Below are 26,711 nucleotides of genomic sequence, written 5' to 3' on the forward strand. Positions count from 1 at the left end.
GTATACCTTTTCTCTTTACTGCTGAACTGCATCCATATTTGATTTTTACTCGTTACTTAGGAAATAGACCCAACAAGCACTTCCCAGGAACAAAACATCCAGTATTCAAATGGCTCAACAAACTTTAGCTAGAACTACTTTATAATGTTGAAAACAGAAGTATAATTCCTGTGCCTGTCAAAAAAAAGCTACACACACAGAAATAAAGAGGAAATAAAAGAAGGATCCATCCTTGCTGTTGAAGCTATGTGGAAAAAAACTTGGCATTTCCCTGCTTACATTATGGTAATTCACATTGGAGCTGTAGCAGTAGTGTGCATTTCATAGAGTAAGAGATTAATACTTGCGCTGCAGCTCAGCACCCCTTTGTCCCCTGGCCACGTTTTTATAAAGCTACAATATTGCCAAAGAAGCTTTAATTCTAACCGGTGCCCTGGAGACAAGTGTCAATACACAGTGAACCAAAAGGAAAGTCTTTCAAGTACTGTCTGCTACTTACTCCACCGGTAATGGAGCTAAATAGGAAAAAATATATACGATCAGCACATAACCCTGCCTCGGGTTGCGTAGAGTGTCTTTGCTGAGACTTGGAGAGCGAGTGCTTATTTTGTGTCCATCATTCTTAATCATTTGCTCTGTCTTAAAGCAAGAGCTCCCTGCAAAGAGCGGTCACAAAGGCGCTTGTTTTATTGTTGCTGAGCTTTGAGCGACACCTTCAAAAGATCTCCTGTCAGGCGGGTGTTTTCTACACGATTGATGGTGATTTTGTGGAAGGTACCGTTTTTGGTGTTTTTTTGTTTGTTTGTATAGTTTAAAGACTTGTAGGGTAAACTGGTTGGGTAAATGAGCTGCTTAATAATGTCTAACACACACGGAGAGTGATTTGTGCTTTTTGGCAACCTAGCGTTTTATTACGATGAGGCTCAGCACTGACTCAGCAGCACATTTAAGGCACAGCTAACAGGTATATTTCTCTGCTTTCACTCTAGCTTTGTGTCATCTTTAATGGTGAACAGCATGAACAGCATGTTACATTTAACACATTGGTTCCTCGTTATGCAGCACTGTAGTAAGAAGTCATGTTTGTGGCACTGCAGTTAATCGTTTAGTACTCTATGTTAGGCCTTTGGTCACTGGATTATTGAGCTGAATCTAAACTTAAATAATCACGATACATTTTTCCTGCTTTTTTAGAGGAATTGGACCTTTCTCTCTCAGTAACTGTGCACAAATGTGTTCATTTTTCATTCATTTCTGGAAGATGTTGCATGTATATTTGGCAGCTGTCTTAAGTTTTGGATATTTTTCTTTTTCACTGCTCCAATAATTTTTGTATTTTATTGTAGCTGACAGGCCCGTTGCTTCCACCTTCTGACAATAGTCACATGTTAGATTCAAAGCACGACCTCTGGGACTGAAAAATTAAGCCACGTGTAATTGCCAAAAAGTACCCTTCTTCTAATGACCACTGGTTTCAAACATGAGTCAATCCCGATTGCCTCCCATGTCAAAATGCTTAACTTTATATGCATTAAAAAGCATGTTTACAGCCTCAGTTTCCCAATTTTACAATTTTATGATGTGTTAAAATTTGTCTTTCTGGATACTGAACAAAAACCTCAAGAGTGAAGGTGTCATATTCGACCTGGAGCCGGGTCATCACGGAAACTCTGAGAAGTCAACCGTGAGACGAGTGTACAGGAAGTGCAACTACAAAAATATTTAGCTTACACAGTCTCATCAAATGTCTCCTTCCTAGCGGTTCATGTCCCGCTCGATGCAGGGTCCGCTGTTTTGCACTCCTTCCTTCACTTCATCTTCCAGAGCATCTTCCAGTGTGACGTTTGCAGCCTTCGTGTCATTTTTGATTCATCCAGTGCTGTTTTGGTTTTCGCCGTGTCCTGTTGCCACCCAGGTTGTGTCGTGTGAGACCCAGCAGCCACCTCAGCATCTTCATCTCCATTGTGTGAAGAACTTGCTCATGCATGGTAGTCGCTGGCTAGGACTCTGACCTGTAGAATGCCACTGGGAGCACAATCGACTTGTAGACTGTCGCCTTGAGGTAGATTGGCATCCTCTTGTCGCACAGGACTCCAGTGACCTGACGCCACTTCATCCACGCTGCGTTCACACAGGCTCTGGCGTCTGGTAGGGTTTTGCAGTCCGAGGTGACGAGGGACCCGAGATATTTGAATTGGGTGACTTTGATCAGTGGCTCGCCGTCAATGGTGATTGCACCGTCGGTCTGGGGGACGCTTTCGAGACTGTCTCATCAAATATATTGCACCAAAATGTATTCACCCATCACCGGTCCCCAAAATTGTGTTTGGAGTCCTGTGGTTGGAAATTATAGCACATCTATTATTTTGTTGTTACCTTTAAAGGGATTGCTTCAATGATAAAACACCATTAAAACGTTAATAAGGCAGCTTGGACTGCTATCAGTCTGTTTCCATTTTGCAAACAAATAGGATCAAGCTGCAAATTACACGGAGTCTGTTTGTGATAATATAGCAGTTAATTGTGGTAAGTCGGCAGATATTGCATGTACATACATAGACATTCATATTAACTACTTCCTTTCAAGTTCAGAGAGATGTCTAGAACCGCACAGATCTGGAACAGAATTTAAATCATTCCTCCAGGAACAATGAGGCAGTTTAACAGCGGAGTGAAATGGGTCCTCAGCAACCTGCTTTTATATGCCAATGTAACTGGAATACAACCAGCTGACAGACAGTTACGTCTGGCCCCCTGCTGCGAAGGCATGCATTGCAAATGAGCTTCACTCATCAGTGCAGACTTCACTCACACTGATTCGAACATGTTGGTAATTGTTCTGCATTTAGAAATTTGACTGCAGTTATTTTCAGACCTTCACCAATCTGTCTGTAAGTGGTTGTAGTCGGTCTGAGTCACACGGAAACTGCTCGGAGACAAGTTGCATCCCACCAGGTGACCTGAGCAATCATCTTGATTGATCGACAGTTGTCGCTGCATTGAAACTAAAGCAGTGATTTCTTTTTGGTTATTCTACACCAGCCTGTTTTGGATATAGACTTTTTTTAACCTAAACATCAACTGGTACTGGTGTGGTGTAAATGGTAAATGGTAAATGGCCTGCATTTGTATAGCGCTTTTACTCAGTCCCCAAGGACCCCAAAGCGCTTTACACTACATTCAGTCATTCACACACACATTCACACACTGGTGATGGCAGCTACATTGTAGCCACAGCTGCCCTGGGGCGCACTGACAGAGGCGAGGCTGCCGGACACTGGCGCCACCGGGCCCTCTGACCACCACCAGTAAATACACCAGTGTATTTACTGGATATAACTATTTCACTGATATTCATCCAACAGCTTCTAATGGGCTCTTACTCAGTCAGTTGCCACGGGCCTATGGCTTATGTAGCTAAAGAAAAGATAGAAAAACAAATGTCGAGGTTGAGTAGTCATAGACAAACTGCTGCTATTTCGTCAAAGTTTGTCGGACACCGTGTTTGGCACTTTTGTCGACGCTATTTATGTGGGCACAGCTTTAAAATGTGAAGCTGTGCCCACAACAAAGTTAATCATCTTCTGTCCATCTGCTAATGCTTTGATCATTTGCTGCAGCTAATGATCCATGCGACAAGGTGAGAGTCAGTGGTACAGGTCTGACTAGGGGAAAAAATCAATATCAATTACACCTATATCGGAGAATTGTCAAAACTAAATGCCCAGGTGTCCCTGTCTCACCAGTGTCTGCCAATAGCTTTGACTGAAAAAAAAATCAAAAAAAGCGCATACCTGCTTTATCTCTAATTGACCGTTAACCTTGATGCATGCAGCGTCACGAGAAAATAGAAGGCAAGTTTGATTAGTCACGATGCTGCATGAAGCATCTGAGAAGGTTTTTTTTCTGCATTCGGTGAGTTTTAGCATCCAGGGTGTGCGCTCCACAGCTGGGCTTGATTTATGCCACTGACAAGGCCGTTTCTCTCCAGCACAGCACACTGTGGGGAAGCTCAAGAGAGACAGCCTTTCAATTTATCTCAGACGGCCCCTCCCCCGGCCCGCACTTCAGGGTTTTTAAAGCAGTCGAGAGCATAGATCAACACCTGAAGTTAGGTCCCACCCCCTTATCCCAGCTCAGAGGATACGGTGACCTCGCCTCCTTCTTGGCACCCTCACCACATTACAGCTTCTCGCCTCCAGCGCTGTTAGTGATGCTGACGCTTTGATATAATTATGATTAGAAACGCTTCCTGCAGGTAGGTCAACGATGGCCGGCGCAGGTTGGAAATAGTAACACGAGAACACCTCACTTTATCTGTGAGTTTACCACAGAAGGCAAACACAATATCAAGCACATCCCCCGCAGTACTGTTTTTTTTTACCCCTCCACACTTTCCACATTGAGTTAACTGGTATTTGGAAGTGAATGGCTGCCGAGGTAGTGAGTTGAGCATGCTGTTTGTGCTCTCAGGCAGTAATCTTTGTGTACAAAAGGCTTTAGCTGAGACTAATTATTTGGTGAAATCACCGTAAGCTCGCGACGATCTCTCTCTTCCTGTGGTCTCACGGCTGAGTAATTCCACTGATAGAATCTTAACCCCTATTTTCACAAGCCGGCTTTATTTACCCTGTTAATTAAGCAGAGAGGCACGCCTCCGTCCTGCAGCCGCGCCGCCAATCAGCCGCAGCATCTCGGAATCACCGAGCATTCAAGAACGTTCCTGTTTGGAACTCTCGAATCAGATCTGATCTGTGATTACGCATATTGTTTGCATGTCGAATTCTGATGAGTGCGCTCCTCTTCTTCGACGGCGACTTAGCGAGTTAGCGTGTTTATGTGGAGGACGACTTAATACGATTCCTCTGTTTGAGGCGCCCACCGTTACAAACTCGTTCTACATTCCAGGCCCACACTTGATTCAAAGCTATTCCACTCAACGCGCAATTTCCTTCCCTTTTTTGTTTTATTACAGATTCATTATTTGGATTGTGACAGTTTCCTCTCGACATCTAGAATTTATCAAACAGATCAAAGACAAAAATATGTCTGAATGAAACATCAAAACAAGGCTTTCAAGTGTTTGTTTGTTTTTATGGTAAGGAAGCTTGCAAAAATGCAAAGTGTGCATCTGTTAACATCGTCTCAGAGAGAACGTAAGGAAATCACGAATACAAAAAAAACACAAAAAATAAGGCTTTTAATTTGGACCGGGCTCTTCTCCTGCGATTTCCACTTCACAGCGCCTCGTGATAGCTGCTCTGTGACTGATGTTATTTGTCTCTTTCATCTTGGTGGAGAGCAGGGAGGATCAACGCTGTACAGCCCCTGTCCTCTGAGGCTTGATCTCCCCCCCCCAAAAAATACACACCTGTGTTTTTTGGGATTACACGAGTGCATTCGGACATCTCGCCGTGTTCAAAATAATCGCCTCCTCTTGGAGAGAATTACAGCCATGTCCATTAAACCGTGTGAGGCAGGGATGAAAGGAGTGGCACTTGTGTTCATCTCACCTGTGAATTATTGATACCTGCCCCCCCACACCCCCATCCTCTGGATTCTCCCGGGACCAGGGTGGAAAATGTCTCCTTGCATAATGGGCACATCGCGCAGACATGTTGTCTGGGCTGCAGCGGAGGAGAGAGAAGACAGGGAGCAAAACAGAAATGTGTTAATAGTGTGCCTCCATCTCTTATTCAGCACTCCTGCGCCTCGGCTGACTTCTACTGTATTTGACCTCATCTTTTCTTCCATTAGCTTCAGACTGAAATGACGAACACTTACGCAGACATCCAGTCTGCTCCTTTTCTCTGTGATGTCAGTGAAAGGAAAGTTCCTCCCCGGTCTTTACATGAATCTACAGAGAAAAGTACACGATACGGTGAATGGCTGAGAATAGTCTTGGCTCTCTCTCCTTTGGGCTTGCACCACTTGTTCACGCTCTTACAAGACGCGCCATCGCATGATGGCTTTTTCGTCCCTGAGGGTAATGGGATGGGGGATATACAGAGCACCGCGCACAAACGTGGGTATTTAGTTATGTTGAGGAATTGCTGTGAGCATCGTGCTGCAGGTAGACTTGATCTGGGTCAGAGCTTGTTCTAGTTAAAGCAACATGCCTTTGCGTGTGTTTACGCTCGTGCTTAATTGATGCACACCCTTAAATTTCCTTTAAATACCACGAGTCATCACAGCAGCTCGGCTATAAAAACGGGAGCAGCAATGCAATGCAATTCAATTAATGTACAGCAGTTGTTTTAATTGTGCTTACTTGGCTCCGTGTTATGGCCACTTGTAGGGCCGCAGTGCCATTTAATGGGCCGCTTTCCTCATATATATCAGCCTGCAGGTTTGACGCCATTAACTGTGCGCCAGCCCACACTGCGATATGCCCCCGTGTAACTGATGGTCATTGTTGGCTACTCTGCATTCAGCACTTTTCTCTCAGCCTGATATAAACCCAGAAGTATCCACTCAGCAGCACCATGTGGTTTTAGAAGTAGATTCACTTACACTAACTACCTCTGCACTTTCTTATCACATCCACCACTTGAAAAGAAAAACCCAACAAAGAGGTGGGGTGGAGGGGGAAAGACAGTGTGCCACGCTGTATCAGCCACATTTCAGCTAAATGCTCCCAGTTAAACGCAAACAACCGTTCTCACGTAACGGTGATGAAAGCTGATGAACTCGGACTGCGTCAGCAAATATTTGTAACAGTCAAATAGCTGTTTCGAAAAGGTTTTTAAACCTGGTTGGACTGTTAATTACTGCAGTAGTAGGTATTTGGACACAGTGCTGACAGATAGTTTTAATTGGTGCTTTTAAAGCAGCAGCTATTAAGGGTCAGAGGAATAGCCCGGCTGATTCAGATATTACATTTCAATAACTTTTACTTTCTAGCGTGATTACAAAAACAGAAAACTAATTTTAAACAGGATTTTCTGGAAATCTTAAAATCGCCATACTTTTAATTGGACTCTCTTTCAGCTCAGTATGGGTTTTTTTTCTGGCCCAGAGCCTCACTTTTTAGATTGTCTCTCATCATATCATCATATCCACAGTGCATTTTTCAGCCAACTGGCGTCTGTTTTCAAGAAAATATGTCCATGCTTTTGTACAGTACGCTACCTGCCCGGCTCTAACAGCAGCAAGATAGAGCAAAAAATGAGCTGGTGAACACGGAGGCACATTATCCAGAGATATTACAGAGAGAGAGAGATAGCACTCAAAGACTCCTGAGCTGAATTCCCTCTGTGGGGGATAAAAGGGAAAAAAGCTTTTTAAAACCTTGTGTTGGGTCAAAGTCAGTCGCATTTGACAGGAGATTCTATACATGTAGCGTTTTTAACCTGGTGACCATTAAAATTAAAGTTCATTTAAATAATTGTGCACAGTAAGTGCCCAGAGCCTTTGATTTAACAGCTGTAGTTTCTAAGAGTCAGATAGAGAAACACAAATAAAGAAAGGTTTTGTGCACACACCTCATTACTTTTGGTTCCCACAAGTCAGATTTCAGTGTCATTGGGAAATAGTTCTCCAGGCTTTCTGACATTGGCTGCTTTTTCACTTATTTTCAGTTCAGTCTTTGTACCTGATCATTTTCAGAGGAATGATATGTCAGCATGTTGTGTGCCGTTAAAATCTGAGGAAACTAGACAAGTAGTGGAGAAAATACGAAGTGGCAGACCACCTAAAAATATCCAATGTCCTTAATAAATAGAAGAAAATCCAGCAAAGACCTGACACAGGACCTAAGTGAGGCACCTTTATTTAATCCATTTACTATCTACTCATGACTCATCAGGATTACAGTGGAACTCAATGGAACACTACTGAGCTCAACATTACTAACAGCGTGGGATTATCCTGACAGAGAAGGGACGAAAAGGCAGCGAGCATCCAAAGAAGAGTTTTGAATGTCCATCAAGAAGACTGGAGAACTATTCCCGAAGAGTCTGCTTAAACCTATTACAAGAAAGCTTGTTTGAGTTCCATACGAAACAACGACTTTTAACCTCATTAAAACTCTGTTTTTGCTCGTTACACCGTATTTCTATTTTTGTTTGCATGTTTCAATAAAGTTTTCCCAGCAAAATACAAAGAAATGACATGTGGCTCAAGACTTTTACACATATTCACCAAGTGACCAAAAATATAACTCCAGATGTTGCTTATTCGAAAGAACGTTTTAAAAACATCTTTTGAAAGCAGCGCTCTTACTGTAATTCTGATATTGTGACGACGGTTCATAAGGACAAACTGAAAAAAGCTTTAAAGTTTACTAATCTGACATCCACTCCTCAGTTTTGCATTTCATGACCCTGAAAGATGACTCTGATTAAATGCCATGTAAATCTTCAGGGAACAATATGCTAATGTCGCATTCACAGATTTATGAGCCTCCCCTGAGGTGGCTCGCTCACACTTCTTCATTTCTGTTTTATATGTTACTTCCTGTTTGGAAGTTAATGACTAACTCTGATATTTACCTGCCTCTTATCTCTGTTATACTCTTCGTCCTGACAAAACCTGCTTTTTAGCGCCTAATTGCTACACACTCTTCACCAGCTAATTCCTGCATGATGACTTGCCTTTGAGAAAGTGGCGTCCTGTGGGTCTGTCAGATTCAGTTGCCACTGAAAAGGACAGCGGTTATAGCAGCTAGCATTTGTTTTGTTTCTTTAATGTAGAGTAAGTGATTATTGCAGACTTGGGTGTTCATATGGACTAGCAGAGGGTCTTCACCCTCACTGCAGGCCTCTATTCGCTTTGACTCCTTTGACTGTTTTCACAGGTGAACGGGGCAATTTAGCTGCCACACATCATGTTCCCCTCTCACAATCAGGCTGACGCCATTATACAGTTTGCCGAATCAGCAGAGCGTTTCAGATAATTAAAATTCAGTGCACTTTGATGAGGTGGTCCACCCTTGATTTCCCCCAACACTTTGCTTTCAAGGGCACAATTTCCATTCTTCCTCGTTATTTACAAAATGTCAACTTTTGTTAAGGCCTTTTGACCTTTTTTGAAGCACTTGTGGCTGTTGTGTAAAGGGCCACTATTGTCCTAGATATCTCCAAGTCATGTGTTGAATTAATCAGCCCTGAAAATACACTCCTATTTCTCATTGTTGTCATCTGCAAAGATGCAGAACCTAATTAGAGACAGTGAGAAATTTTCTGTTCTGCGTATTCGTCACTTATCTTTTGTGCTATGTCAGCCATGCCACGTAGTTAAAATTTCACGATGCATGCACAGCGACATTTGTTCTTCTTACAAAAATCTGTTGCTTTGACAGTCACATCAATTATTTCCTCTTTTTTTTTGTAACCACAGAATCTCCATTCTGGACAACGGTAGTCTGCGGATATGGAATGTGACCAAATCTGATGCAGGCCTCTACACGTGTGTGGCAAGAAACCAGTTTGGTGTGGCAAGCAGCACGGGAAGCATCATAGTTAAAGGTATTTCCTGTTCAGCCTTTACGATTCACCACTTTTGCTTTTGCAGGTTTTTCCATCCCATATTGGTCACCTCTGTAGTTATAGAGAGAAAGGGATTGTTCTCCAACAACACCATGCCAATAATGAGATATGTAGATAGCTGGCTGACTGCTTGAATAGTAAAAGGGAACATGAGTAGTGTTCCTGTACTCATCTTTGTGGATTATACAAGGTCATTTTGTCAGCCTGGAACCTTTGTATTTTGTGCAGTTTTTCAGTTCTTTTATCATTTTGGTTGATCATGTCTAAACCTCTAAATCACTCAAAACTACCTGGTTAGACTGAGGCCGAGAGATGGTGGACAACCATTTGGTCATGAGAGGAAAATGATTGCTGGACTTTGCTGGGGCTTGATTTGAAATAAGTCATTAAAACCCCAGTTATGCACATGTAGAGAATGGTCAGCGACTCACCGGTGGGTAGTGAAAAGCGTGGTTGTTGGAGGTCGCTTGCTCCTAGTAGAGTTGGTTGCAAAGTCCAACTTTTCTGCAAACACCAACTATTTCCTAAGCTGCAGGGAAACTGAAAAATTTGACATAAACTGGAAATGCAGATTGTTTGCCTTCAAAAGTTGCAGCTTGTAAAATGTAAAAGTTGCAGAAGTAAGTCACAACTTTTACTTTGAAGGATGACAAGTGACAAGTGCTGGCAGACAAGTCTGCATCTTTCATGCAAACTACAGGTGACGGTGGAGTCTCAAGGAGGACTCAAAGCATTTAACTTTGTCTGAGGAATCTAAGTCTACCTTGTTTAGACTGAGTATTGCTCAAATCTTTGGCTCTGAAGCTGAATGCTGCTCTTTCACCCGCCTCCAGTGGCTCCCTGCAGCTATCAATATGGGAATGACATTTTTATGTATCATTGCTGTAAGTTATATCCACCAAATCTAAAAATGTGTAGCTTACACTGAATCAAAGAAAAAGGCTTTAATATGTGCATCGAGCTCCACATCCTGAATCTTGCTGAACCTCAGTAGTGGAGGTGGTTAGCGTGGATGCAGACACATAAATGGCTCGTTTTTGTATAGATTTAATACAAAAAAAGAAAAATGTATTAGTGCATGATCAGATTTGTTTGCTTTCACCAAAGAAATACTGTTTTCATAGTATGCCTGATCTGTCGCTCTACTGCTTTGTTTTTTTACTTCTGCTAATTTTAAAACTGTTCATCTGCTTTATGTCTTATTTATGAAGTAAGCTACAAACAACAGGCAAACAATAAATTTTAGTTTTATAGCTTCATCAATTAAATAAAAACATAGTATTATTGCAGAGTAGTCACAAAGATTTTAATTATATACTGAATGGAAATGTTGATAAGCTAATTAATACTTAATAGGCTTAATTATAAGGTACAAATATGTTTTGCTCCTCTGTGCAGACATTTTTGCCTATAAAAGCTTACTAATGATTTTTTGCCAGTTCTTTGTTACAGTAGGTTTCGCCACTAAAAGCTACTTGAATAGATGAAATTACGGAAAATTTATTTGATGCTTAAATTTATTTAAGCATCATTTTTCAGATTTTTGCATCGAGATCACCCGGGAATTTGACAGGTGAACTGTTGACTGGATATATTAAAGTTGTGACAATAATAGTTACTTAACATTTTCTTGCTCTTTTAATATACTTCTTATATATCCTGGTGTTTTAAGAAATTTGCAATATCCTAAATCATACTGAATAAGAGTCCTCCAGAGTCGACCTAAGAGTAAAGGCGTGGGATGCCTTTAGTCCTTCTGTCGACCCATTCTGTGGACAAACATCAGTCTGTCTGCCTCACATATTCTTCAACTGCCCAAATATTAAAAACTTTTTGTGTAAGATGTTTCAGACTTTCTGTAGAACAGATTCAGTTTCTGGATTCAGTTCTGGAATAGCTCTATTTGGGGTGAAAGCAGCCACCTTGGAATCACCGGATAACCAACAATCAATCGCTCATTGGTTTGTTTTGTGTTATTGCTCACACAAAGACTCATTTTGCTGACTGGAAACAAAAGAAACCACCTTGTTGATGAAATATTTATATTAGAAAAAGATCAAATTCACACTGAGAGAAAATGGGAATTAATTTTATACAATATGACAGCCTGTAATTTAATTTCAGCTCACCAGAGACTATTTGCAGTAATGCTGATGACATCCCGTTTTTTTATTTCATTACTGTACCTAAAAATCCCAATAAAGACAGTTAGAGGGAAAAATTTGCTCCTCTAAACATTGACCAGTGACACCTTGGGAGTGATGGATCAATTTCTATAAGAAGTGCTTTTCACAGGCTTAAAAGTCACAAACCGCTGTGCAACAATTAAAACACAATTAATATCAGTCTGTAAAGTAAGACATGACAGCGGCTTTGGTTAAACAGCATGTATCAGTGCCCCAGGAAAGAAACCAGGCTGCTTCATCAGGGAGACGAAGCTCTGGAATGAAAAACGCATACAGCAGCTGCAGTGGACAGAAGCCCACACTGTTCCACATACTCCTGAGTACAAGTGTTTAATTTTCATTCATAAAAAATGACCGACACAGAAAAGGGGGCACGATTTATGAAGCATCCAAGCATCCCAGGAAGCAGAGTTGCAGTCTTACACGCCTCTCTGCAGCTTCTCTCCTCCTGCTACCCCCCCAAAAACCCATCTCCATAGAGACTGTGTCAGCTTCCAAAAAGACAAAAAACAAACTAAAAACCAGCAACAAACAACTTAAACAATCACAAAGAAAGAACAATACAGTATCCACATCTGAACCAAAGAGTAAAACAGTGAAATGTGGATTATTAAATATTAGGTCTCTCTCCTCCAAGTCTCTGTTAGTACATGACTTAATAATTGATCAACAAATTGATTTACTCTGCCTTACAGAAACCTGGTTGCAGCAGGATGATTATGTTAGTTTAAATGAATCAACACCCCCGAGTCATTCTAACTACCAGAAATCTCGAAGCACAGGTCGAGGGGGCGGTGTGGCAGCAATTTTTCACACCAGTCTATTAATTAATGAAAGACCAAGACAGACTTTTAATTCATTTGAAAGCCTGATGCTTAGCCTCGTCCACCCCAGCTGTGAAACTCAGAAACCAGTCTTACTTGTTATCATCTATCGTCCACCTGGGCCTTACACAGAGTTTCTGTCTGATTTCTCAGACTTTATATCTAATTTAGTTCTGAGCTCAGATAAAATAATTATTGTGGGTGATTTTAACATCCATGTAGATGCTAAAAATGACAGCCTCAACATGGCATTTAATCTGTTGTTAGACTCAATTGGTTTCTCTCAAAATGTAAAAGAACCCACCCACCACTTTAATCACACTCTAGATCTTGTTTTAACATATGGCATAGAAACTGAACATTTAACAGTGTTTCCTGAAAACCCTCTCCTGTCTGATCATTTCTTGATAACATTTACATTTACAATAATTGATTACGCAGCAGTGGAGAGTGGACTTTATCAAAGTAGATGTCTTTCTGAAAGCGCTGTAACTAAGTTTAAGAATATAATCCAGCCACTGTTATCATCGTCAATGCCCTGTACCAACACAGAGCAGAGCAGCTATCTGAACGCTACCCCAACAGAGGTCGATTATCTTGTTAATAATTTCACCTCCTCACTACGTACGACTCTGGATACTGTAGCTCCAGTGAAAACTAAGGTCTCTAATCAGAAGTACCTGACCCTGTGGTATAATTCTCAAACACGTACCCTAAAGCAGATGACTCGTAATCTGGAGAGGAAATGGCGTGTCACAAATTTAGAGGATCATCATTTAGCCTGGAGAAATAGTTTGTTGCTTTATAAGAAAGCCCTCCGCAAAGCCAGAACAGCTTACTACTCATCACTGATTGAAGAAAATAAGAACAACCCCAGGTTTCTCTTCAGCACTGTAGCCAGGCTGACAAAAAGTCAGAGCTCTTTTGAGCCAACCATCCCTTTAACGTTAACTAGTGATGACTTCATGAACTTCTTCACAAATAAAATTTTTATCATTAGAGAAAAAATTACCAATAATCATCCCACAGATGTAATATTATCTACAGCTACTCTTAGTACCATTGATGTTAAGTTAGACTCTTTTTTTCCAATCGATCTTTCTGAGTTAACTTCAATAATTACTTCCTCCAAACCATCAACGTGTCTTTTAGACCCCATTCCTACAAAACTGCTCAAAGAAGTCCTGCCATTGGTTAATTCTTCGATCTTATATATGATCAACCTATCTCTAATAATCGGCTATGTACCACAGGCCTTCAAGGTGGCTGCAGTTAAACCTTTACTCAAAAAGTCATCTCTAGACCCAGCAGTCTTAGCTAATTATAGGCCAATCTCCAACCTTCCTTTCATATCAAAAATCCTTGAAAGAGTAGTTGTCAAACAGCTAACAGATCATCTGCAGAGGAATGGTTTATTTGAAGAGTTTCAGTCAGGTTTCAGAGCTCATCACAGCACAGAAACAGCTTTAGTGAAGGTTACAAATGATCCTCTTATGGCCTCTGACAGTGGACTCATCTCTGTGCTTGTCCTTCTTGACCTTAGTGCAGCGTTCGATACTGTTGACCATAATATTCTATTAGAGCGATTAGAACATGCTGTAGGTATTACAGGTATTGCACTGCAGTGGTTTGTATCATATCTATCTAATAGACTCCAATTTGTGCATGTAAATGGAGAGTCCTCTTCACACACTGAGGTTAATTATGGAGTTCCACAGGGTTCAGTGCTAGGACCAATTCTGTTTACATTATACATGCTTCCCCTAGGCAGCATCATTAGAAGACATAGCATACATTTTCACTGCTATGCAGATGACACCCAGCTCTATCTGTCCATGAAGCCAGATAACACACACCAATTAGTTAAACTGCAGGAATGTCTTAAAGACATAAAGACTTGGATGGCCACTAACTTTCTGCTTCTTAACTCAGATAAAACTGAGGTCATTGTACTCGGCGCTGAAAAGCTTAGAAATATGGTATCTAACCAGATTCTTACTCTGGATGGCATTACCTTGGCCTCCAGTAACACTGTGAGGAACCTTGGAGTCATTTTTGACCAGGATATGTCCTTCAACGCACATATTAAACGAATATGTAAGACTGCGTTCTTCCATTTGCGCAACATCTCTAAAATTAGAAATATCCTGTCTCAGAGTGACGCTGAAAAACTAGTTCATGCATTTATTACTTCCAGGCTGGACTACTGCAATTCATTATTATCAGGATGTCCAAAAAACTCACTGAAAAGCCTTCAGTTAATCCAAAATGCTGCAGCAAGAGTACTGACAGGGACTAGAAAGAGAGAGCATATTTCTCCTGTTTTGGCTTCCCTTCATTGGCTTCCTGTTAAATCCAGAATTGAATTCAAAATCCTGCTCCTCACATACAAGGTCTTAAATAATCAGGCCCCATCTTATCTTAATGACCTTGTAGTACCATATCACCCTATTAGAGCACTTCGCTCTCGCTCTGCAGGCCTACTTGTTGTTCCTAGAGTATTTAAAAGTAGAATGGGAGGGAGAGCCTTCAGTTTTCAGGCCCCTCTTCTGTGGAACCAGCTTCCAGTTTGGATTCAGGAGACAGACACTATCTCTACTTTTAAGATTAGGCTTAAAACCTTCCTTTTTGCTAAAGCATATAGTTAGGGCTGGACCAGGTGACCCTGAATCCTCCCTTAGTTATGCTGCAATAGATGTAGGCTGCCGGGGGATTCCCATGATGCATTGAGTTTTTCCTTTCCAGTCACCTTTCTCACTCACTATGTATTAACTGACCTCTCTGTATTGAATCGTATCTGTTATTAACCTCTGTCTCTCTTTCACAGCATGTCTTTATCCTGTCTTCCTTCTCTCACCCCAACCGGTCGCAGCAGATGGCCGCCCCTCCCTGAGCCTGGTTCTGCCGGAGGTTTCTTCCTGTTAAAAGGGAGTTTTTCCTTCCCACTGTCGCCAAAGTGCTTGCTCATAGGGGGTCATATGATTGTTGGGCTTTTCTCTGTATCTATGAAGCGCCTTGAGGCGACATTTGTTGTGATTTGGCGCTATATAAATAAAATTGAATTGAATTGAATCCCCCAATCTCCATCTTCTGATAAGTCCCACAAAAAGCAGGTTTTTCCCCCTCTCTCTCTGTGCTGTCATTACTAGACAGAGACACCTCAGCTGCTATGTCTGTTTGCAGAGATGTTGAAATCATTCGGCTCACTGCCTCGCTGTGCCCCCCAGTACCAGCAGAAGGATATACTGCGTGAAAAAAAATAGTCTTCGTGTTGTTGGATCATCTGGGTTGGGGATTGCATTTCTGCTCCGGTGCTGTGACTTATTATACTTCATTAAAAATAAATGTGAGCTGGGTATAAAGTGCTGTGCATTCTGCGGCGGCTTTATGCTGTGCACACCGCAGCTTTTCAGTCCCATTTCCACAGGGGATAGTGTTCTCACCTCGTCAGGCTCCCGGAGGATTTGCTGACATATTCGGTGAACTATACCCTCACTGTGACCTCCTTTTCACAGGGGTTCCTGGCTCATTTGTGCTATCGTTACATGTTCTGTTTTGACCTTCCTCGTTGAGCGGCTTCTTTTACATTTATAGAGTTATTGATTTTCAGTATATTGCCCTCAGGGAGAAAAGTTCACGCCTCATATTTCAAAAGGTTTTTCATATAAAGGTTTTCTATATAGATTTGCATGTGCTCTGTAGTTCAGGAATTTTCGCACGACGTATCCAAGTACAGTTCTCGCAGCTACGACTGCATTTCTTCGGCTTCACCAGAAGCAGAATATTCCGAGACGTCGAGGTAAACCCCGTGGGTCAGAGCATGCTGCAAATCCGCTCACACCTTTTACTCACCGCCTAAGAGAGAGTATGATTCGCTGTAACCTCATATGAACATGCAGAATACATTGATCATTCGTCTGCGCTGTTATTAAATACCCGTGGGGGGAAAGAACTACACAGGTCAAAAAAAAAAAAAGAAAATCTAATAAAATCGTGCCCAAATCCTTCCAATACCCTGTGTGAGAAATACTGCAGCTAAAAATCATTTTTCATAAAGTCTCGAAGACAGAGCTGCTTCTTTTTTGTGTGTAGTTTATAGTTTTTGCTCAGAGGTTCAATCCATTAAATTGTCCTTCTTCTACAAGTTAGCAGTCTGTAAAATCCTTTGAAATGCAGTGTCAACAGTCTGCTACCATATCAGGGTTTTTTTCTCCAATTATCCAAGTAGTTGCCATAGAAACATGGATTAATTGACTTGCTCAGCCCCTGCAGGCTAGTGTTTGATTGAATACTTAAAAAAAAAAAACATTGATTAATGTCAATGAGAATAACAGCGAGAAGAAAATCCTGTTATTGTATCTATATGTTCATTCTCCTTTTTAGCCAAAAACACGTCACATAATGGAATTTTAAATAACTCTGTTGCGGCTCTGTCTTCTGTAAATCACTATCAAGGCGTGTTTCCTTTTTCTGTTGAATTATAAAAGACAGATTTCATATATTATGAATGCCTGAAAGTCAGCAACAGTCAAGGATGTGGGGAGAGCTTAGAGTGCACCTTGCCGCTGATTTATGCTGATGCCTCGCTCTGGCTCCCATTGACGACTCTGCCGCTCTACCAAATGCAGTACGCCTTGCATAATAGAAGTGAGAGAAATTAAAGGATCACGTAACCTCAGAAATTCATTGGTGACACCTGCAGCCGTTACGTGAATTGCAGTTATTATTCTGTTTCTCGGGGTTTGCAATGGCTTTTGCATGACTTGTCCTACTCAGGTCTTTATTTGGCTGTATGAGATATCTTGTGTCTGCGCTAGCAGGCACGCTAGCAGGCACGCTAGCACTAGGTACAATTTAAAAAGACCAACCGAGATCAATCAAAATTGATCCTAAAAAAAACAAACAATGCCTCGATTAAGCAAATACTCCACCCACGTTGACTGCAGTTTTTCACTCATGGTTAAATTCCAATATGGCCAAACAGACTTCTAAGTTAAAACTGGTTAATGTTACCTATAGATAACATAGATATCAGAAAATGGACAAATTACGTAATATCTAAAAACAGATGGTTTAAAACATGTTGTGTAGCATCCAGGTTGGGAAAATTAAACCAATGGCAAACCAGTGCCTTAAATCTGGATTCTGTGTATAGGACACCAGCTCTATGGTCTACGCATTACCATAGCAACCAGAGAGCATTAAGGGGCAGAGAGGAGGATGTTACTCTCAGTGTTGTTGGCGCTTTTCAGGAGGACGCTGCTGAAGTTACACAGTTACACAGTGGATTTGCAATTATTATTATATTTACAGAATACCACAGTTTTTGTCTTGGTCGTATCATTTTATTTTGTTGTATTTATCCGCAACACCTTAAACGCTGGTCCGTGAAAATATTGTCTGACATTAAACCGGTCCGTGGCGCAAAAACGGTTGGGGACCGCTGGTCTACGGAACAACAGCTTTCCGACTGTATCTGTACAAATACTCTCCTGCTGAGTTTTTAGGTCATATTAAATGAATGTTTTAAAAGATTTAGTCATGCCAGATCTGGCTTCAAAGCGGGATTTCAGAAACCGAACGATAATGTGTCGCTATATCCATCTTTTACACTATGTATCTATGATAGCATTTAGCTAGCTAACTTAATCCTGCTTAACTTGTTTGCTAATGCTAAAGCACAGTACTGTTGATATAGCAAACAGAAAACAGGCCTCTCTTATGGCAATGCCCTCGGGAGCAAGCATAACCATCACATCCTTTGGATTTTTGCAGAAAATATGTCCTCACATAGAAGTTATGCTTTAGGCTGTGAGAGCCAATGAGAGAGTTGTGGCATGTCATTTTATTTATTTCATTAAAATTTATTCAGACATTTCCATAAAGTGTTTTTTGGGGGGGTTGTTTTTCGAACATTTAATGATGATTAATGTATTTGTCTCTTGCAAATGTTAATTTCTGGGATATTTTAAGTGCAACTTTAAAACCTGATTAAAAAGTACAGCATTGCTGTACCATCCTGCACCAGTTCCACTCTCTCTTTCCCATTTATCAGACACTGTGAAATGAAAATGGTAGAGAACACCCCCACCTGCCCCCAGCCAATCAGTGGGAGTAAGAAGGGGGGCAGTGGAACCTGCTGCTCTCCCTGTAGGTTCAGGTTGATGGCCTATATGCGGTTTTCCAATCAGGCTGCAAAGAAACACAACCATGTCTGTCTTCTCAGCATAAACAGACACCGCTGTTATCCACTCATTATTCTTGTGAAAAGGAATATGGGTTTTATTTGACACCCTCACACACTCGCTTCCTTTCCATCATAATATGTTAAAGCTGTTTTCTGTGGCTGATGTACAAATGTTCCTGTATATGAACGTGTGCCTTTCTGTCACAAGTGATATTGTTTGCAAAATGGGATGGGGTAATTTACATGCACTACTTCATTGAGGATTGGAAACCTGTTTAGCAGGGAGAAATTTGTGTTGTGGGATCAGCCCTTATGGGAGATGACAGTAGTTTATTCAAATTGACTTTGGTGATATGAATACTGAAAAATACCTGTCAAACAGCATTCTGTATCTCCCGCTGTGAATAAGCCACCTAGCACACAGCAGAGGAGCAGTCACAACAGATGAGCCCTGTTAATGTCCCCATTATTCCAACACTGGGGGGATATTAGCAGATTAATTGCACTTGATTATAGACGTGCTCTCGGAATTTTGATTACACGGGAGATGAGCCGTTGCAATTAGGGTTGCCGCCGATCATTACAGATGGTCAGTGAACTCAAAACTTCAGAGATCCTACAGTGTTCACGTCGGTTTGCCTCTCTCAAGCCTGGAGGCAATTCATCTTTTCGGCGCTGTGACCCACTGTAGCAGCCATTTGTTTTGGAGACGTTTCAAAGGTAGACGAGGAATATTCTGTCATTGTGGGCGACGTCTAGAGAGATCTTTTTCGTAGATAGTCGCGGGTCACCGAATGATCTTAGTTTCCCTCTGTCTGCACCACAAGGTGCACATGCGTGGATCTTAAAGACTAAAAGAAAGATGAAACTAAAGATGTTCACCGCGGGATGAATTATCAATTTGGTGATCCTGTAACACAGGGGTGGGCAACTCCAGGCCTTGAGGGCCGGTGTCCTGCAGGTTTTAGAGCTTACCCTGGGTCAACACCCCTGAATCAAATGATTAGTTCATTAGTTATATATAATATATATAATAGTTGACTGTTGTTGTGAATAAGCACTATACATATGAAATAAGTAAACTAGATGATTTGGTTAATGTAAATTGGGCTAAACTGAATTGTGAACATTACTAAAACTTATTTCTGTTGGTTTTGGAGACTTTTTTCTTTAAGGCTAAACTTAACTAAACATCAAATCTTCATTTAGAAAAGGGGTGGGCAACTCCAGGCTTTAATGGCCAGTGTCCTGCAGGTTTTAGAGCTTACCCTGGGTCAACACCCCTGAATCAAATGATTAGTTCATTACCAGTGTTCGGGAGAACTTCAAGATATGTTGCGGAGGTAATTTAGCCATTTGAATCAGCTGTGTTGGATCGAGGACACATCTAAAACCTGCAGGACACCGGCACTCGAGGCTTGGAGTTGCCTACCCCTGCTGTAACATTTTGTCAGCGCCTTAACCAGGACAAAAATCTCACTGTATTCACACATGAAGAGTCACCTAGAAAAACATGATTGAAAATAAGCATACTATACTACGAGTATGTTACGTCGTCTATCCATTTTGCACCACTTATCTGGTTCACAGCAGCAGTCTGAGCAAAGAAGTCCAGACTTCCCTTACCCTGGCCCGGGGGACACCAAGTTGTTTCCAAGCCAGCTGAGTCCTGGGTCTGGCCTCAGGACCTCCTCCCAGTAGAACATGCCTGAAATATCTCACAGAGCAGCTATCTGAACCACCTCAATTTGGTTCTGTGGATGAATGATGTGGATGAGCGATCCAAGTAGCTCTCAAATGACCATTCTCCTCAATGGAACAAGAACTCAGTCACACTTTATAGCTCTTTAACCTTGCTTGTAAAATTGCATGTTTGCACAATTTCCAACTAGTGCTAGATTGGTACAGTAAATGGATTGGTACAGTAAATGGATTGGTACAGTAAATGGATTGGTGCAGTAAATGGATTGGTGCAGTAAATGGATTGGTGCAGTAAATGGATTGGTACAGTAAATGGATTGGTGCAGTAAATGGATTGGTGCAGTAAATGGATTGGTGCAGTAAATGGATTGGTGCAGTAAATGGATTGGTGCAGTAAATGGATTGGTACAGTAAATGGATTGGTGCAGTAAATGGATTGGTACAGTAAATGGATTGGTGCAGTAAATGGATTGGTACAAGCACTTTCATGCAAAAACTTTGATTTTTTTTCAATCACCAACCTTAATCGGGCTCTCAGTGCGCTTGCACTACCAGCACAGTCATCATGTTAACAGTGTCTGGATGAACATCTAAGCATACTTTGTTAGCTGCTGAAGACTCCATGACAGAAGACAAATAATCTGTTTCACTTTACACCCCGGACTTAAATGCGGTTACCAGTTCTCTGCTGAATCCCTACAGTTGCTTTTCCAAGCGAGCCATGTCATCCAAGTTGGATGGCAGCAACGATGTGAAATAAATGCGATGTATGATTCCTGACAGCCATATAGAAAAATAATGAGCTGCCATCTGTCAGTAATCACCAGCAGGTTGCTACAGATGTGCCACCACACAGCATACAGTACCGAGAGGATCTTGTATCTATCTGTTGAGCAATGTAGACAAGGTTTTCCTCGCCATTCAAGTTTGTCCTTGAGGAACCTTTGATAGGTCCTTCAGAAAATAAGTGGAGCACAAAAACACTGCAAATCGGAGGATTTTCTGATGTGTTGATGAAAGCATTCTTCGTGTTCTGTTGATTTGAAAAGGAAGAGGAGGTAAAATTACGAGTGAAATGATTGCTTTTTAAAACGGTAACCAAATTTGTTTTGTTCTTAAACAACCTGCTTGGAAATTCTGAGGATTCGCCAAGGTGAATGATGCTACGCTGATTCACTTTGAAAAACCTTAGCCTGACATGCGTTGTCACAGTTTAGATCCTTTGTGAAGACGTCTTTTCTTACCTGCCAGTGAAAGGAAACATTTCCTTTTCAGGTTTGTGTTTGTCTTGAACCCTGACGAGTCCGGATCTTCTGCGTGGGTCTCAGTTTAAAGATGATTATAAATTTGTTTTCCAAATACTCTAAATCATGCGGCCTGTGTCTCGTCCCTGTGCTCCACTATTCAAGCTCACATTGCTCACCTTGTGAGGAAACTTACTGAGTATATATATATATATATATATATGTGCACTGAGGGAGACTGCACACTTTGCATTATGGCTTTAGATCATTAAAGACAGAGGATTCTCCACAGCAGGAGGGGAAATGTGTGGGCATTATTCATAATGTTGGAAGGAAGACTGGTGAAACTGGCCTTGTGAGGCATGTCAGTGTGCCTCAGAAAGGAGCTCAGGGTCATTTGGTAACTTTAAGCTAGCTCTGTTTTCTGGTCAACCATATGTTATTGTTATACAGCTTCTCTGAGTGTTCCCACTGTGTGCCAGTGGTCTGTATATCATTTGTTTGGCTTCATTAGCTGTCTGTGCGTCCTAGGCTTCCTTCAGCTGCTTTGCCTAAGAATAGAATGCCATGCTGATTGCTGTTGGTGTTTTTATTTTGCAAATCAGCTCCAAAATTGCATCTGATATTTTCTTCTCTGTTTCTTTCATCATTACCATCTGTTGTGAATCTTGTGCCCTTTATATACACAGAAATTCACATGAACTACTTATATTCAGATTCCAGCCAGAAACTCATAGACATTTAGAAATAAAGACGTAGTTGCTGCTACGTGGTGATTATCAAAAAATGATGTAGGTGGTTGGCAACCTCGCTTTCATAGAGGAAGAAAACCAGAATACAAGCAGTTGGCAACCAGCTGACTCGAGTCTCCTATTCAGAGAGACATGTCGCAGAGCAGTTTGACTCATTGAGGCAGATTAACTCAGACGGGTTAACAATCTGTCTGCGTTTATAAATTAGACAGTAGTTATTTGCAGACCTCTCTGAGAGTGCAGTCTATCCCCAATCACCTTGCAATGTTAATATAGTTTTTCTTATCAAGCACTTTTCTACTCTGTCAGAGCACTGAAAGCACTTTACACAACTTGCGTCATTGCCCTTGCTTCATGCCACAAGCACTTTCTATGTAAGCGCTTTCTATCTAACGTTCACACTCCGATGAATGCATCGGAGAACTTGGGGTTAGTATCACGCCCAAGGATGTTTACCACGAACCACCAGCCTTTCACCTGAGCTACAGCTAGGTGAAAGAGGAGAGGTTTAGAGTGTTGCATAACCAACTGGTCACCACAACTACTTGCAATTAGTTTCTGACAACAAGAACATTTAATACAACCACTAATTTGTTTGTCTTAAAGGTCTGGTGTAAGTGAGCCATTAAAAAAGCACACAGTTAGATCATGCTTTACTCGTTAATTAGTTCCGTTCTATGACCAAAACATTGAATTTCTCATTGTGGTGGATGTTCTTTTAGAAAAACATGGTATCAGATTTGACACCCAAGTCATTTCATGTTGATTCAATATACTAATTATATACTAAGTAACAATATAGTGTTAAATACACAAATTTGTCTGGGAAGAATTACCAAAAATCCAACTCACGATAGCAGCTATTTTTTTGGACACGGATATTCAAGGCTCTTCACCTCCTGCACAGGTAATTCAGCAGTGAGCAAGAGATGTGTTTAATTTTTAAAACAGATTTTTGGAGGAAAGCATGAATCATAGTGTTGACTTGAAGGTTTCAGAAACCCGTGGTGCTATTTTAATAGTTTAACAAGGTGTTTGTAAAAACAACAAAAAAGAACTTACATAGTAGTACAAGTTAAAAAGTATGACTTTGTCAAACTTGATTGCATTTAGTAAAGTCGGGGTTGCTCATGTCTAAATGCTTTGAATTATTTGAATTATTAACTGTGCAACAGCTCATATTACATGTATCACATGTAAAATATGTTCAGATGCTTGAATGTAAGTTTTACGTTGGTATGACATGTTTATTATATAAGACATGGTTTGCATGGTAACATGTAGTTAAACAATGATGTCGATAACTGAATGAGCCAAAGTGGCACTTTGCACTTCTGTCAGAGCGATAAGCGAGCAGCATGGTGGGGAGAGAGCGCAGTGGTTTTAATAGGCTTGGTTAAGTGGTGAGATGACGTTGACAGACAGATGGTTGAGCTGTGCTAGAAAACCTGTGATCATACGTCAGTATCTTAGCTGCTCCTTGGATGAGCTAGGTCAGCTGAGCACTGATCATTTGACCCTGTTTGATTACACCGGTTACCAATGTTTCAGACATCCTCAGCTTCATCACATAATATGTGCTATTTCTGTTTGATTTTGAAATCCAAATGTGACAATTAAAATAGCTGAGTAACATTTCCAAGATGGTTCATTAGTTTATATCTTACTGCTATTGTACATTGTTTTGAAGAGTTTGAATCATAAATTGTAAGTTTACTTTATGGTCACTTCACACTATAATATTTCACCTTTAATATTATGTAAGAATTAAAAACATCAGAAAAAAGGTCTTTATAGCCCAGACTTGAGTGAAACAAAATTTTACAACTAATAGCAGATTTATTTCACCTCAAACCCCAAAAAACTGTTTAACAGCTTATTGTGAAAGAAGAAGAAGAATTACAGATTTCCTGCTACTACAAAGGTCATGTCGAGCGTCTGAGTACAATGGATGCGGGACACGACCACGGAGATAAGATTTGGAATTTGACATTTCATACTTGACACATTTCTATGAATCTGACCTGATGAAAAGCAGATTAATAGTTTAGATAGTGACCATCTAATATTTACTATAGTTCCCCCCATTCTGCCCATTTTTGCCAAACGTTATAGGTTAAAATGTATTTAAGTGATTTCTGGCTTCAATTAAAATTTTGGGTCTTAGATCTGACCAAGTAGATTATCATGAAAACTAGAATCAATCAGCAATTTTAAGCAACAATTTCAGTTTCAGTGACTAAAATTTCATTAGTTAATGGAACTTTTACAGTCGCGCACTGCTGCCAGGGCACTTGGACATCTGAGACGTTCAAAAACAGAGACAAGAAACCTTTCCAGAGACAACCTGCCTTTTCACATAACAGCTTTCCAGTCACTCAGTCATTTAAAAACACTGTTAAAAACCAACTCTTCTCACTGGCTTTCAGGTCTAGCTCAGCAAGTTATCCTGGCTTTTTATCATGCGAGCAGTCTTATTCAGTCTATTACTGTTTTATGTGATTACATTTTTACTGAATTTGTTATTTTACTGGTTGTTAAGTATGAGTCCTGTTTGCATTGCCTGTACAACAGATTGTTTTTAATCATAACTTAACTTGGGATCTACAGTAACATTGCTGTAAGCAAGTCCTATCAGACTCTGATTATTTATACATAGTATACAAAACAAGTGAAGGAGGACCTTCACCTGTCGGATTTTTCTCCCACAATCACTGTTAGAAAACCGTCATAGTGTCAGTATTTAATAGCTTGCTTTCATAAGCTCACTTTGATTTACATTTTTGATTAAACTGAGGCCGTGGGTTTCTTCAGCCGAGGATGGGCGACAGAGTTAGGCGTGGTCTCTTGTCCACAGAGCCCGAGGTTTTTCTTCTTACTGATGCTGACTGTTACTTAAGGTGGATATTTCAAATGATGGCCTCGGGCCTGAAAAAGTTCCCAGGTCCCTCCCAGCCTGTCTCAGCACACAGGCACGCTCTCTGTCTTGTCTCGGACTGACCCTGCTAAGTGAGCGTTACTGTCCTCCCCGTTTACAGTGGCAGTAGGTAACAAGGCATTATACAAGATAGAAATCAATCAAATTATGCTCAAGAGTCCAGTGTGTGGTTGTGTAACCAACCTTGGTTGTCCATATAATCTGTCACAAATCATGACAGAGGAGGGTAATAAGGCAGCATACCCCCCCATCATTGTCACTGTGAAACCCCCGGAGGCAGTAAGACACCAGGCAGCACACAACCACACGACACAAGGAGAGGAGATGATAATAGGACACACCAGTCCTGCTGTAGAAATAAGGAAGAGAAAAATTGTTTATTCCGTGTTACAGGTAACACGAACAGTCAGTTCTCTTGACTGTGGATCTCTGTGGGTATTTCCTCTGTAGATCCTTCCCAAGCCTTTTTTCCCCCCCCACCACACATTTCCTTCTTTCTCCTCACATCATTTGGAGTAACCATCTCTCCAAGAACACCACTGCAGAATACACCTGACACTTTTTTTTCAGAGAAATGTGTTTCTTAAGCTTTATATTTTTTAGCTTTTCTGTTCCTTCCTGCACTTGTTCTACAAGGTGTAGCCAGCCTGCAGAAGCAGACCGAGCACACACAGAGACTTGAATATCTCCTGTGTGTTATTATGGGTTTTTTTTTCTTTACTGCACCGCCATCGTTCACCATTTAGCCCCTGCAATAGAGCACTGGGCTTCTCAGACACACTTTCATTGTGTATATGACAAAACCCAGCAGCTGATAGCATTCTGGCCTGAAATCAGAAAACGACTAGATAAATCACATTGGGAGCGTGCGGTAGCATCTGTGTGTGTGTGTGTGTGTGTGTGTGTGTGTGTGAGAGAGAGAGAGGGGGGGAGCCAATACAATGAAGGTATCGAATTCACTGTGGATGAAGACTGCACTGCCGGCACTTTCTACATGAATCTATGCCTGTCCAGGGATCATTTGCCATGGTTAATTTAGTCCATGTGCTCAGAGTGGCTATTTCAACCAAGTAATCACAGCACCCCCAAGAGGGAGACAGGTGCTGCACACTCTGAGTATAAAGCCTCTCCCTCCCTCACGTCCTTCCACCTTCCCCCTCCATCGCTAACATACGAGTGCAGATAAGGGACGCTCGTCTTATTCCCATGTGCAGCCACTGTAATGCACTGCAGGACAGAAAAGAGAGCACTGACGACTGGAAGAAGTCCTGTTTGCTGTTTTCCTAGCAGTTCGATTTGGGAATTGCAGCCGGATCGAGGGGAGTTCCAGTCTGCAGGCTGAGATGACAGTGACACATGGAGGCTTCGCGGGCTGCAGGAGAGACACGTCT

General features: G+C 41.3%; 1 protein-coding gene across 2 annotated transcripts in view; it reads left to right on the top strand.

The window, feature by feature from the left end:
* cntn4 (contactin 4) overlaps positions 1-26,711 on the top strand; it is a 198,120-nt gene that overhangs the window by 154,935 nt on the left and 16,474 nt on the right. For both annotated transcript variants that reach the window (XM_085160257.1, XM_085160258.1), the window contains exon 12: positions 9,340-9,467. In XM_085160257.1, coding sequence (XP_085016383.1) covers positions 9,340-9,467 — 128 coding nt within the window. The remainder of the gene's footprint in view (positions 1-9,339; positions 9,468-26,711) is intronic.

This window comes from Neolamprologus multifasciatus, chromosome 5 (assembly GCF_963576455.1).
Source record: "Neolamprologus multifasciatus chromosome 5, fNeoMul1.2, whole genome shotgun sequence".
NCBI classification, from domain to species: domain Eukaryota; kingdom Metazoa; phylum Chordata; class Actinopteri; order Cichliformes; family Cichlidae; genus Neolamprologus; species Neolamprologus multifasciatus.